General features: G+C 40.3%; 1 protein-coding gene across 4 annotated transcripts in view; it reads right to left on the minus strand.

The window, feature by feature from the left end:
• Nucleotides 1-1,492: 1,492 nt before the first annotated feature.
• Nucleotides 1,493-12,961, minus strand: part of LOC143283072 (dual specificity protein phosphatase 14-like) — a 32,805-nt gene continuing 21,336 nt past the window's right edge. For 2 of the 4 annotated variants that reach the window (XM_076589106.1, XM_076589107.1), the window contains exons 2-3: nucleotides 10,512-10,779; nucleotides 1,493-5,580 (exon numbers count right to left, since the gene is read on the minus strand). In XM_076589106.1, the coding sequence (XP_076445221.1) occupies nucleotides 5,257-5,580; nucleotides 10,512-10,775 (588 nt within the window). In that variant the 5' untranslated portion in view covers nucleotides 10,776-10,779 and the 3' untranslated portion in view covers nucleotides 1,493-5,256. Of the gene's footprint in view, nucleotides 5,581-10,511; nucleotides 10,780-12,961 lie in introns of those variants that run through there. The other 2 variants (XM_076589105.1, XM_076589104.1) reach the window with 2 other exon arrangements.

Below are 12,961 nucleotides of genomic sequence, written 5' to 3' on the forward strand. Positions count from 1 at the left end.
AAACACTGGAAAGAAAATGTTTGCCTTCACAGTTCATGTTGCAATAGAAGAATGATGCAGATTACTATCAAAAGTTCAGAAACAACCAGTCAAACTACCAGAGGTCATTTATGAGTAGGCTATTAAGCCTAAGGATGTCTTTCTTGTCACATACCTTAATGATGTCTTTCTTGTCACATACTTTAATGATGTCTTTCTTGTCACATATCTAGGGGGTGTTTTTCTTATCACATACCTTGGGAGTGTCTTTCTTGTCACATACCTTAATGATGTCTTTCTTGTCATATACCTAGGGAGTGCCTTTCTTATCACATACCTTAATGATGTCTTTCTTGTCATATACCTAGGGGGTGTTTTTCTTATCACATACCTTGGGAGTGTCTTTCTTGTCACATACCTTAATGATGTCTTTGTCACATACCTAGGGGGTGTCTTTCTTGTCACATACCTAGGGAGTGTCTTTCTTGTCACATACCTTAATGATGTCTTTCTTGTCACATACCTAGGGAGTGTCTTTCATGTCACATACCTAGGGAGTGTCTTTCTTGTCACATACCTATGGAGTGTCTTTCTTGTCACATACCTTAATGATGTCTTTCTTGTCACATACCTTGGGAGTGTCTTTCTTGTCACATAGCTTAATGATGTCTTTCTTGTCACACACCTTAAGGATGTCTTTCTTGTCACATACCTTGGGAGTGTCTTTCTTGTCACATACCTTAACGATGTCTTTCTTGTCACATACCTTAATGATGTCTTTCTTGTCACATACCTTGGGAGTGTCTTTCTTGTCACTTACCTTAAGGATGTCTTTCTTGTCACATACCTTAATGTTGTCTTTCTTGTCACGTACCTTGGGAGTGTCTTTCTTGTCACATACCTAGGGAGTGTCTTTCTTGTCACATACATAGGGAGTGTCTTTCTTGTCACATACCTTAATGATGTCTTTCTTGTCACATACCTTGGGAGTGTCTTTCTTGTCACATACCTAGGGAGTGTCTTTCTTGTCACATACCTTAATAATGTCTTTCTTGTAACATACCTAGGGGGTGTCTTTCTTGTCACATACCTAGGGAGTGTTTTTCTTGTCACATACTTTAAGTATGTATTTCTTGTCACATACCTTATGAGTGTCTTTCTTGCCACATACCTTAATGATGTCTTTCTTGTCATATACCTAGGGAGTGTCTTTCTTGACACATACCTAGGGAGTGTCTTTATTGTCACATTCCTTGGGAGTGTCTTTCTTGTCACATACCTTTAGGATGTCTTTCTTATCACATACCTTAAGGATGTCTTTCTTGTCACATACATAGGGGGTGTCTTTCTTGTCACATACCTTAGGGATGTCTTTCTTGTCACATACATAGGGGGTGTCTTTCTTGTCACAAACCTAGGGAGTGTCTTTCTTGTCACATACCTTAAGGATGTCCATCTTGTCACGTACCTAGGGGGTGTCTTTCTTGTCACATACCTTGGGAGTGTCTTTCTTGTCACATACCTTAATGATGTCTTTCTTGTCACATACCTTGAGGATGTTCATCTTGTCACATACCTTGGGAGTGTCTTTCTTGTCACATAGCTTAATGATGTCTTTCTTGTCACACACCTTAAGGATGTCTTTCTTGTCACATACCTTGGGAGTGTCTTTCTTGTCACATACCTTAATGATGTCTTTCTTGTCACATACCTTAATGATGTCTTTCTTGTCACGTACCTTGGGAGTGTCTTTCTTGTCACATACCTAGGGAGTGTCTTTCTTGTCACATACCTTAATGATGTCTTTCTTGTAACATACCTAGGGGGTGTCTTTCTTGTCACATACCTTAATGATGTCTTTCTTGTCACATACCTTGGGAGTGTCTTTCTTGTCACATACCTAGGGAGTGTCTTTCTTGTCACATACCTTAATGATGTCTTTCTTGTAACATACCTAGGGGGTGTCTTTCTTGTCACATACCTAGGGGGTGTCTTTCTTGTCACATACCTTGGGAATGTCTTTCTTGTCACATACCTTGGGAGTGTCTTTCTTGTCACATACCTTAATGATGTCTTTCTTGTCACATACCAAGGGCGTGTCTTTCTTGTCACATACCTTAAGGATGTCTTTCTTGTCACATACCTTAAGGATGTCTTTCTTGTCACATACCTAGGGAGTGTCTTTCATGTCACATACCTTAATGATGTCTTTCTTGTCACATTCCTTGGGAGTGTCTTTCTTGTCACATACCTTGGGAGTGTCTTTCTTGTCACATACCTTAATGATGTCTTTGTCACATACCTTGGGGATGTCTTTCTTGTCATATGCCCTGGGAGTGTCTTTCTTGTGACACCACAGTATCCAAGGATGTCTACAACCATCACAACAAAGCCAGTAGTTATTTTGGTCTTCTGCAGAAATGCATCTGAAGCAACCACTCTTTGTGCTTGTCAACAAAAATCTGTGTGTACAGAGCTGCAGTTTGCACTACTCTCCTCTACTGATCTGAAACCTGGGTTCTGTACCAAAAACCAGTACAACCCCAAGAGCACTTTCATCAGCCAGACAACTTCCCAACACTGAGGCTATGCTACTGACCGGACAATGTCAATGGGCAAGATATCTGGCATGCATGGAGGACAAATAAATGCCAAAAGCCATTTTCTGGGGTGAGATTTACCAGGACAAACACGACAGAAGCTGAAGAAGGCTAGCTGCAGAGGAAAAGTGTGGGCTGAAGAAAACATCAGCTACCCAGAGTCCTGCTACCCACAGATTTCCTTGCCCTCTGTCTGCTGCTCAAGAATCAACCTGCCCAGCCACCAAAGGGGTTGTCACCAAGGACATTCTCCTCAATGATCCTCAGATCTGAGGAACCTGCCATTGTACTGTAAGTTGAGTCAGAATGCAGACATGACAATATGGATATGATTGCTGTTCTTAAAAAACAATGAACATGTCATCAATATTTTTGGAGACGTTTGTTAAAATCAGGGCTTTATAATGTTTAGACACCAATACCATGATTTTTTTTTAAAAGAAAAGACACATATGTATATCCAGACATAAGTAATAAGAAATTTAAATTGCAAGGAATTTTCAAACACCTTCGGGCAAGAGTTTAATTTCAAAAACTTCCAAGGCTTTTAACATGGGTGTCTCAAGAGACAAATCATGACTTTACAAGGAAAATCAATATGTTCAAGGACTATGAATCTTGTCACAAGAAAAGTGAAGTTAGCATCAATCAATATTTGACTTTCAAGAATGATGTAAAATTGTGACATGTAAGATGCAATTTCTATCAAATGTTCTGCAATCAAGTTTCAGAACTGAATCCACTTGTGTGAAATGCATGAAGACAACCAGAGAGCACAATCTGCCTGAGCCTGTGGAACCACAGAAGCAAAACTATTGTTATTTATGATTATAAAGTTTCAGGTCCAAAGCAATCCTTAACCACAAAACAACATTTCAAACTGTACTTGGCAGTGTGCAAGAGAAGAAAAAACTTGTGGTTATGATAGACTGGCAGGTACATGTATAAATTTGGACAGGACATGTACTCTTTCAATAACTGTTCCTTCTTCCTAAACATCATTTGATGTCTAAAAACACACGTATGCAAGCATAAACAAACCACACTATTCTGTGAAACTGTACGAGAACACAATGTTAACATTACCATTCCTAAAATGGGCAAGATTTGCTGACATACTTCCTTTCACATCACTAGATCTTACTCAGTAACTAGCCTCAGACATAGGTCTTACTCAGTAACTAGCCTCAGACATAGGTCTTACTCAGTAACTAGCCTCAGACAAGGATGTAAGATAGACATGGATCTTACTCAGTAACTAGCCTCAGACAAGGATGTAACATAGACAAGGATCGTACTCAGTAACTAGCCTCAGACAAGGATGTAACATAGACATGGATCATACTCAGTAACTAGCCTCAGACATGTATGTAACACAGACATGGATTGTACTCAGTAACTAGCCTCAGACATGTATGTAAGATAGACATGGATTGTACTCAGTAACCAGCCTCAGACAAGGATGTAACATAGACATGGATCTTACTCAGTAACAAGCCTCAGACATGGATGTAACATAGAAAAAGGTTGTGATCACCAAAAATTTCAATACAGAGTTTGCAGATGAATCCCTCACATACGTTATAATGGTAAACTGAACACCAAAACAAAGTTAAGTTATAATGGTAAAATGAACACCAAAACAGTCACCAGTTTCCCAGCTACCATTTAATACAAACATTCAAATACAAAGCGGCATAGAAGAGTGAACTGAATACTGTGCTGACAACAGTCTGACAGCAATCACAAAACAAAACAACAACAGCTGACAACAGTCTGACAGCAATCACAAAGCAAAACAACAACAGCTGACAACCAGCTTTGACAAATGTCCCATGTCAATGGTTCTCACAACAATCACTGATACTTGGAATGATAACAAATGACAATGGTTCTCACAACAATCACTGATCCTTGGAATGATAATAAGTGACAATGGTCCTCACAAAAAATCAGATACTTGGAACGATAACAAATGACAATGGTTCTCACAACAATGACTGAAGATACCTGGAATAACAAATGACAATGGTTCTCACAACAATGACTGAAGACTGAGTGAGCAGCAAATCACAGTGATCTCTCTAGCAACCACTGAAGTTCAGACTTTCAGTCAGCTCCATGGTTCTCTCAACAGTCACTGACACAGGACTGGTCCTTGCCAAATCAAAGCAGACAGGACTGACAACCAGCCACAACATTTCTCACAACAAACAGTACAGGAGAGAGACCTATTGAGTAGTAAAACCTACATGTTTTACTGACTTCACATCAAGCACACGCACAGCACGAAATACAGACATCTTTTTTTATGACAACAATGATCTCAAATGATTCCAAACAACTGCCAACTCATCAAATCATCAGCCAAACTCTAAACTCCACAGTTAAACACTGATACTCACATGTACAACAAAGAGCAGTACCAGTTTCAATGTTTGTAAACTAAGAGACACAGGGAAAACCTGAGCCAATCAGGAATAAAGGAGGCTTTGGTCCTGCTGTCTGCTGCACATGTTTGTATCAGAATTAACAGTGTCACCTGTGTCAGTCTCTTCACAGTGTCAACACACAACTAATGCAGAAAAGTCTTTCCCAACAACTGATCTCTTCATAGTGTCAACAAACAACTAACGTAGAAAATCCCAACAACTGATCAATGTCTGGAACAGCGGTTCTAGTAAGTGTAGTGTGGGCTGCGGCTGGCACCAGGCAGCCACACCATGTTCTCTGTCTCCTTCTTGTACACATCTGGAATCATGCCAATGGAAGAGTGCACCATCTTGACGGTGTTGGAGCCAAACAGGCGGCGCTCATAATCCACCAGCTGCTTCCAGAAACCCACGTTGGGGTGGACCACGGGGCGCTGCCGCTTGCAGTGCTTGTAGGCCTTCTCCAGAGTCATGTGCTGGTACTTCATCAGGTAGGCCATGCAGATGCTGGCCGAGCGACTCACCCCTGCCACACAGTGCACCAACGTCTTGCCTCGTGACCGCGCCACCTGCACCCAGACACAGAAAGGCCTTCAACTAACACTACTGCACCCACACACAGCAAAGCCTTCACCTTACTCATCAAAAAAAAAGAAAAGGTAGTTTCTGTAAGTGATGTAACAAAACTTACTCAAGGATTTTAGAGATGGATGAAAGATCAGACATGAGTCTAAAGTTCTTTAGTTGATTCATGCCCAGATTGTGCTCTTTCAAGAGAGGGGTGACAATGACCAATTTGAGAGAATCATCAACAGTGCCTGACTCTGGAGAGTGGTTTATAATACTGGTAATCAAGGGAAGAAAATTAGCAAGACATATTTTTAAAAGGTTAGTTGGTAATGTATCCAGATCACAGTTTGTATAAATATAATGTCATTAAAGTTCCTTTTAATTTTCAATTTTATCAGAAAAATATGTATAGAAAGCATCAGGAAGATCCTAAGGATCTTAGCTTTTGCCAGTGAGCTAGTTTGAAACAGCATATAGCTGTTCGGACGAGGAGAACTGTCTGATGAAAGCACTAAAATATACATGCTTTGCAGCAGTCTTCATGGTGTTCAGTGTGTTGTGCTCCTTGACACACATCTTAAAAAATTCAAGGTTAATCATTTTGGTGTTTCTTGATATTGCAAGATGTTTTTCTCATTTTGGTCTCTTAAAAGGGATGTTGTAAATGACTGCTATGTGGTCAGCAAGGGCAACATCTATGACCTGAAACTGGGCAGGGGTATGTTCTCCCAAACCACAACCCAATCACTGTGACCATGTGTGTGGGCTGGTTCACTAATCAGTTGTTTTAATCTATGGTCATGGAGCGGAGTGTGCAAATGTAAGATATCTGAATTACTGGTCTGTTCTTAATGAAGGTTAAAACCACCTTTAAAACTGAGTCCCCAGTGTGTCATGAATGATTCGTCTCCCTGTTTACACAATCACATTTCAGTCAGTATAACAATATCAAAAGCACTGTCAACAATTACATCATGAATAGAAGATGCCCTCTGTCTACATGACTGAACATTGACACACATCAGTTTCAGATGTTCTACATGACTGAACATTGACACACATCAGTTTCAGATGTTCTACATGACTGAACATTGACACATATTACACGTAAGTTTCAGATGTTCTACATGACTGAACATTGACACACATTAGTTTCAGATGTTCTACACGACTGAACATTGACACACATTAGTTTCATATGTGATGGGTGGAAAGGTGTCTAAATCGCTTGTACATTCCTCTTGGGGTGGATAAAAATTAGGTTTGAAAAGCTTACTCTCACCTTTTGCATCTTTTGTGACTTGGGTTTTGAAATGTTGGCACTGCCTAGAATGGTGTGTATCACGTTCCTTTTCTGTATTCTCCCCTCCCCCTTCCCCTCCAGACGAGATTGTTTTCTACAGGGAAGGTTGTAGCCAATGTTCAAGTCCTTGAGAAATAACCCAGCTGTTTTCCATAATTGTCTTATTGTCCTGCTTCCGCACATCACTCATGTTATTAATAATTCACGTCTGTCTGGTTGCTTTCCGTCTGTTTTTAAACATGCTGTTGTGCGTCCACTCATAAAAGAGCCTTCCTTAGTTCAGAATAATCTGAAAAATTACAGACCTGTCTCAAATGTGTCCTTCCTTTCCAAAATTTTAGAAAAAGCCATCCTCTCCCAGCTTCTTAAACACCTAAAGCAGAATGATCTTTTCAACAATCATCAATCTGCTTACCAACATGGGCATAGTACCGAAACAGCACTGCTGAAGATTGTAAACGACACTCCCTGTGGTTTTGACAAAGAAAAAATTTCAGTTTTTGCGCTTTTAGATCTTACCACAGCATTTGATACAACTGATCATACACTTCTCATTGAAAGACTCAAACATTCTTTGGCACTCAAGATCTTGTTCTTTCCTGGATTCAGTCCTACTTAACATAAAAAAAACATCACTGGAAAAACTTCAGAGTTCAGAACAATGCTGCTTGACTTATTTTCTGATCCTCCAAATTTGAACACGTTACTCCTCTCTTCCACTCTCTTCACTGGCTACCAGTTTAACACACAAAAAAAATGAATATAAGCTTTCTGCTCTGACATTTTCTGCCCTCTTTTTTTTGGTCCTTGCTACCTCTCTGACCTTGAAGTGCACATTCCAGCTCGTCACCTTCGTTCTGCTTCTGATACCAGGCTTTTAAAACTCCCTACTGACAGTATTGTATAGAAGAAGCAACAGGGTTAAGTCTGCTCTGAAAACACATCTTTTGCAACAGCAGTAACAGTGTTTCTTTTTTGTTTTGGAGGTGGTTTTTTTGTTTTGTTTTTTTTTCCTGATCTTGGTGTGATCTAGTTTTGGGTGCATATTTTGTTGTGGAGAGGCTGTTTGTCGTGTGTGTAGCTGGGTGCTGGTGACTGTCTGTGCGTTAGTGTGTGTGCGTGCCTGTGTGCGTGTGCCACAGTGTGTGTGCACTGATCCAACTCCCGCAGCTGATGTGGAGTGTACCTGCATGACAAGTCACGTGCAGTGTTGATGTTTACCACTGTACACTCTGCTTGATGACCCTACTCCAGCAATGGCAGACGGTGATTAAGATTCGACGCGTAGAGAAAAATGTCCAAATGAACAGTTTGAAAGCACATGAAGCAGATAAAAAACACCACATAAAAGATAGGTCCATTGAAAATAGTCTGTCAGAGACTGACTCCATTAAAAAGTCAGGAATGAAACAACTGACCAAAAATTAATAATAATAATGGATACTTATATAGCACACTATCCAGAAATCTGCTCTAGTTGGTTTACAAAAATGCTTTTGTTAACATAAAACATTACATCTATGTTACAAACACACACTAAAATGTGACTACACACACACACACACACACACACACACACACACACACACACACACACACACTGCATACATACATTTTAACATTCATGTGTATCTAACAGCTACCCTAACACATACGCACACATAGGCAGGCACAAACTAACATAAACACACGCACACCCAATACACATTCAAAAACATGCATGTAGTTATGTACACATACATTTGTATACACAGTCAAGCACAGCCAACACAAAGGAAGTGGACCTGCCACAACTGAACTTATTGCTGAGGGAAAAGGTGAGTTTTGAGACGAGATTTAAAAGACGCGAGGGAATCAGAATGACGGAGGTTATCAGGGAGCTTGTTCCACATCTTTGGCAATTGAAAAGAAAACGATCTGTGTCCATAGGTCTTACTTCTGACATGAGGTATCCTGAGAAGTCAAGTATCAGAGGAAGAACGGAGATGGCGATAAATATGGAGGAGTTCAGAAAGATACTCGGGGCCAGATCCGTTGACTGCAGAAAATGTCAGAGTGGATAGCTTATAGTCTGTTTGATCAGAAACAGGCAACCAGTGGAGAGACTGAAGGAGAGGAGAAACATGGTCAAATTTAGAAGCTCTGCAAATGAGTCTGGCAGCGTTATTCTGAATTCGCTGAAGTCTGTCTAACAGATATTTGGGAAGGCTGGCCAAAAGAGAGTAGCAGTAATCCAATCTTGAGAGAACCAGAGAGCATACAAGTGTCTTGGTTGCATTGGTTGAGAGATAGTGGCGGATAGAGTTGATTCTATGCAGTTCCAAATAGGCAACTTTACAGATATTCGAAATGTACTGTTGGAAGGAAAGAGACTGGTCTAGGATTACACCAAGACTGCGAACAGAAGGAGAAAGTGAAACAGGTGTGCTATTGATCAGAACAGAGTCAGGAAAGGAAGGATGTTGATGAACCTTCTTTGGACAGGTTATCATAAATTCAGTCTTATAATCATTTAGTTGCAGCTTGTTGAGAGTCATCCAGTCCTTTAGGCCAGCAATGCACTCCTGTATTTGAGTCACCAGTGCATCAAATTCAGCTATGGAAGCCGACTGATAAAGTTGTGTGTCATCAGCAAAGCTCTCATGCGACATTGCATGACTGATGACATCCGACACAGGAGCTGCATACAGCACGAAAAGAACAGGACCTAGGACGTTCAAGAGGATAGAGTGGTCGATAGTGTCAAAAGCTGCTGACAAGTCTAAGAGAGCGAGAACAGATATCTTATCCTCATCAAATCCCGAAAGCAAATCATTCACTATTCTAAGAAGGGCTGTTTCGCAACTATGACTATGTCTATCAGCTGACTGGTGGGAATTAAGTAAACCATTTTGTTCCAGATGAGCTAAGAGTTGAGACAATATGATCTTTTCTAGCAGTTTTGATAAAAATGACAGATTAGAGACAGGTCGATAATTTTTCAAACAATTATGATCCAAAGATGGTTTCTTGATGAGTGGACATACAACAGCAGATTTGAAGCTTTCAGGGAAGCAACCAGACAGTAAGAAAGAATTGATGATATGAGTAATATGTAGCAGTAGAACATCAATACATTCAACCAACAAAGAAGAAAGGACAGGGTCAAGCTCACAGGATTTCGGACATGCACTCAGACACACTTTCTTCACAAAATCTTCAGTAACTGGTTGGAAACAATGTAAAACAGGACCAATGTACACGCGTTCTTTAACGGGTGAAGAAGGAGACACAACAGAGTCAAGCTTCTCACGAATGCATGATATTTTGCCGGTGAAGAAGTCAGAAAACTTTTGAGGGAGTTCCTGCGCCGAAAATGTTGTAGGGAGAGGAGTGTTTTTCATTTTACCTAGTAGACTGTTCGTAGATGAAGAGCCTGCCTGTCAGGCAACTGGTCTGCAATCCACACACACACACACACACACACACACACTCCCCCCACCTGGTAAATCCTGTCGGTGCAGTGGTGAAAGTAGAGGTTGATGCTGGTAGAGGGGAGTTTAGGACTACTGTTATGGGAATCTCTCTCTCTCTCTCTCTCTCACACACACACACACACACACACACACACACACACACTGCCCCCACCTGGTGAATCTTGTCAGCGCAGCGGTCAAAGTAGAGGTTGATGCGGGCAGAGGGGAGGTCGTCAACGTGGATCTGCAGGGTTTCCACGTTGGCCATCTTGATGTTGGGGAGGTCCATGGTGGCATTGATCACCAACGTGATCCCCAGGCTGCGCAGCTTCTCCTTCTTCACTGCCGCTGCGCTGCTGAGGTACAGGCTGTCCGTCAGTTCCGCGATCTGGGAGAACATGGTGGCAAAGTTGATGGTGGTGCTGCTACCTCCCATTCATCTGCAACATGATCATTGAAGTGTGATGGTGATCAGCAACATGATCATTAACGTGTGATGGTGATCAGCAGCATGATCACTGATGTGTGATGGTGATCAGCAACATGTTGATCATTGAAGTGTGATGGTGATCAGCAACATGATCATTGATGTGTGATGGTGATCAACATGTTGATCATTGAAGTGTGATGGTGATCAGCAACATGATCATTAACGTGTGATGGTGATCAGCAGCATGATCACTGATGTGTGATGGTGATCAGCAACATGATCATTGAAGTGTGATGGTGATCAGCAACATGATCATTGATGTGTGATGGTGATCAGCAACATGATCACTGATGTGTGATGGTGATCAGCAGTGTGATGGTGATCAGCAACATGATCATTGATGTGTGATGGTGATCAATCAACAACATGATCACTGATGTGTGATGGTGATCAGCAGAATGATCATTGATGTGTGATGGTGATCTGCAACATGATCACTGATGTGTGATGGTGATCAATCAGCAACATGATCATTGATGTATGATGGTGATCAGCAGCATGACCATTGATGTGTGATGGTGATCAGCAACATGATCATTGATGTGTGATGGTGATCAGCAGCATGATCATTGATGTGTGATGGTGATCAGCAGCATGATCATTGATGTGTGATGGTGATCAGCAACATGATCATTGGTGTGTGTTGGTGATCTGCAACACGATGATTGCTGTGTGATGCTGATCAGGGAAGGGTGTGCCAGTTACTCACTTTTTTTTCACGTTGATATTTGTTGATGAGCATTTGACTGAACCAAAAGAAAAATTTTCTGTTTTAATTGCTTGAAGCAGACTAAATATTTTCAATTTTAAATTGAAGTGAACCATTCACGACCCTAGGTAAATCAGGTCAGTGAACCAAACAGGACAATATTTAATTTTTCCCCAGTATTGAGATCATCATTTGGGAACAAAATCAAGAAAGGAAAACACAAGAGAAACAAGAGAGGCAAGGCCTTCAAGACTCACTTGTGATACACTTTTTTTTTTTAAATCTAATCGTTAAAATGTGTTCTGTATTTGTTACTATAAAGCTTCGGGTTTTAAAAAAAAAACGAAAGAAAAAAAAAGCCCTGAAGGCAGATCTGAACCACGCGTGTGGGTGAGAAGAAACTGTCTTACTCAATACACTATCATGGCTCCTTAACTGATGTTCAAAAATTTAACATTTAAACAAGTTTTTAAAGGGCGATGAATCAACTGCGGTATTCGCAGTGAGAGTGCTGTTTAAATCATATTATTCTGGTGTATCTTGGGCATTCCAAAAATCTTTAAGGACAATTAAGAATTCTTTTTAAGTCCATGGTAAAAAAGACGTGGCTATCACCACAATCACATAGCAACATTTAGCCATTTTCTCTGGATCTAGATAGATGTACAATTTTAGTAACACCCGCCGGGAATGTATGTACGACATGGTTGATTCAATTTCTCTTTTATGTTCATTCTAATTTTATAGTTTTAAAGTTGATATGAAAATTGAGTATTTTGTTAAACTAATAACATGTAGAGCCAAGTACAAATGCTTCTAAACGTTGTATGAAGTGAAAAAGGGCTTAATTTTGAGAAAAGTCAAGACTGGAAATTTTTACGGTTCACCAAGGGTATTAACTCTCATGGTTTATTATTTTTAACTGTGAATTCCTACTGATATTGTTGATATTTTTATGGCCGTTTGGGGCATAATCCAGTAAGTGATGAGGCATTCACAAATCTCTCTGAATAAATATTTAACAGTCTCCTTCTCCAACTTTCCATCACATGTTATCATGTATTGTTGATTGAATATAGGATTGAACGGGCAGGTCAACAACCTGAAACAAAATGGCGTCCTTCACGTTCGCAAGGAATATGAGCACATGCTTTGAATATGTATAAATATGTGTACGCAATTGTTTTTTGCCCATGGCCTTCAAGGCTCAGCCAATAGATCTATAAAGTCCACTCATAGTATTGATTTTAATATTTTCCGAAAAGACTACTTGGGCGAATGAACATAGAGAAAGCCCTGTACAGTGAGAGTAACACACACAAGCTTTTTATGATTGAGTATAATTTCAAAATGTAATGTTTAAGATGAGAAAGATCAGTTTAAAGGAAATTAACTCCCACAGCATTAATTACAGATTAATTTC

The sequence above is a fragment of the Babylonia areolata genome, chromosome 6, assembly GCF_041734735.1.
Source record: "Babylonia areolata isolate BAREFJ2019XMU chromosome 6, ASM4173473v1, whole genome shotgun sequence".
Taxonomy (NCBI): domain Eukaryota; kingdom Metazoa; phylum Mollusca; class Gastropoda; order Neogastropoda; family Buccinidae; genus Babylonia; species Babylonia areolata.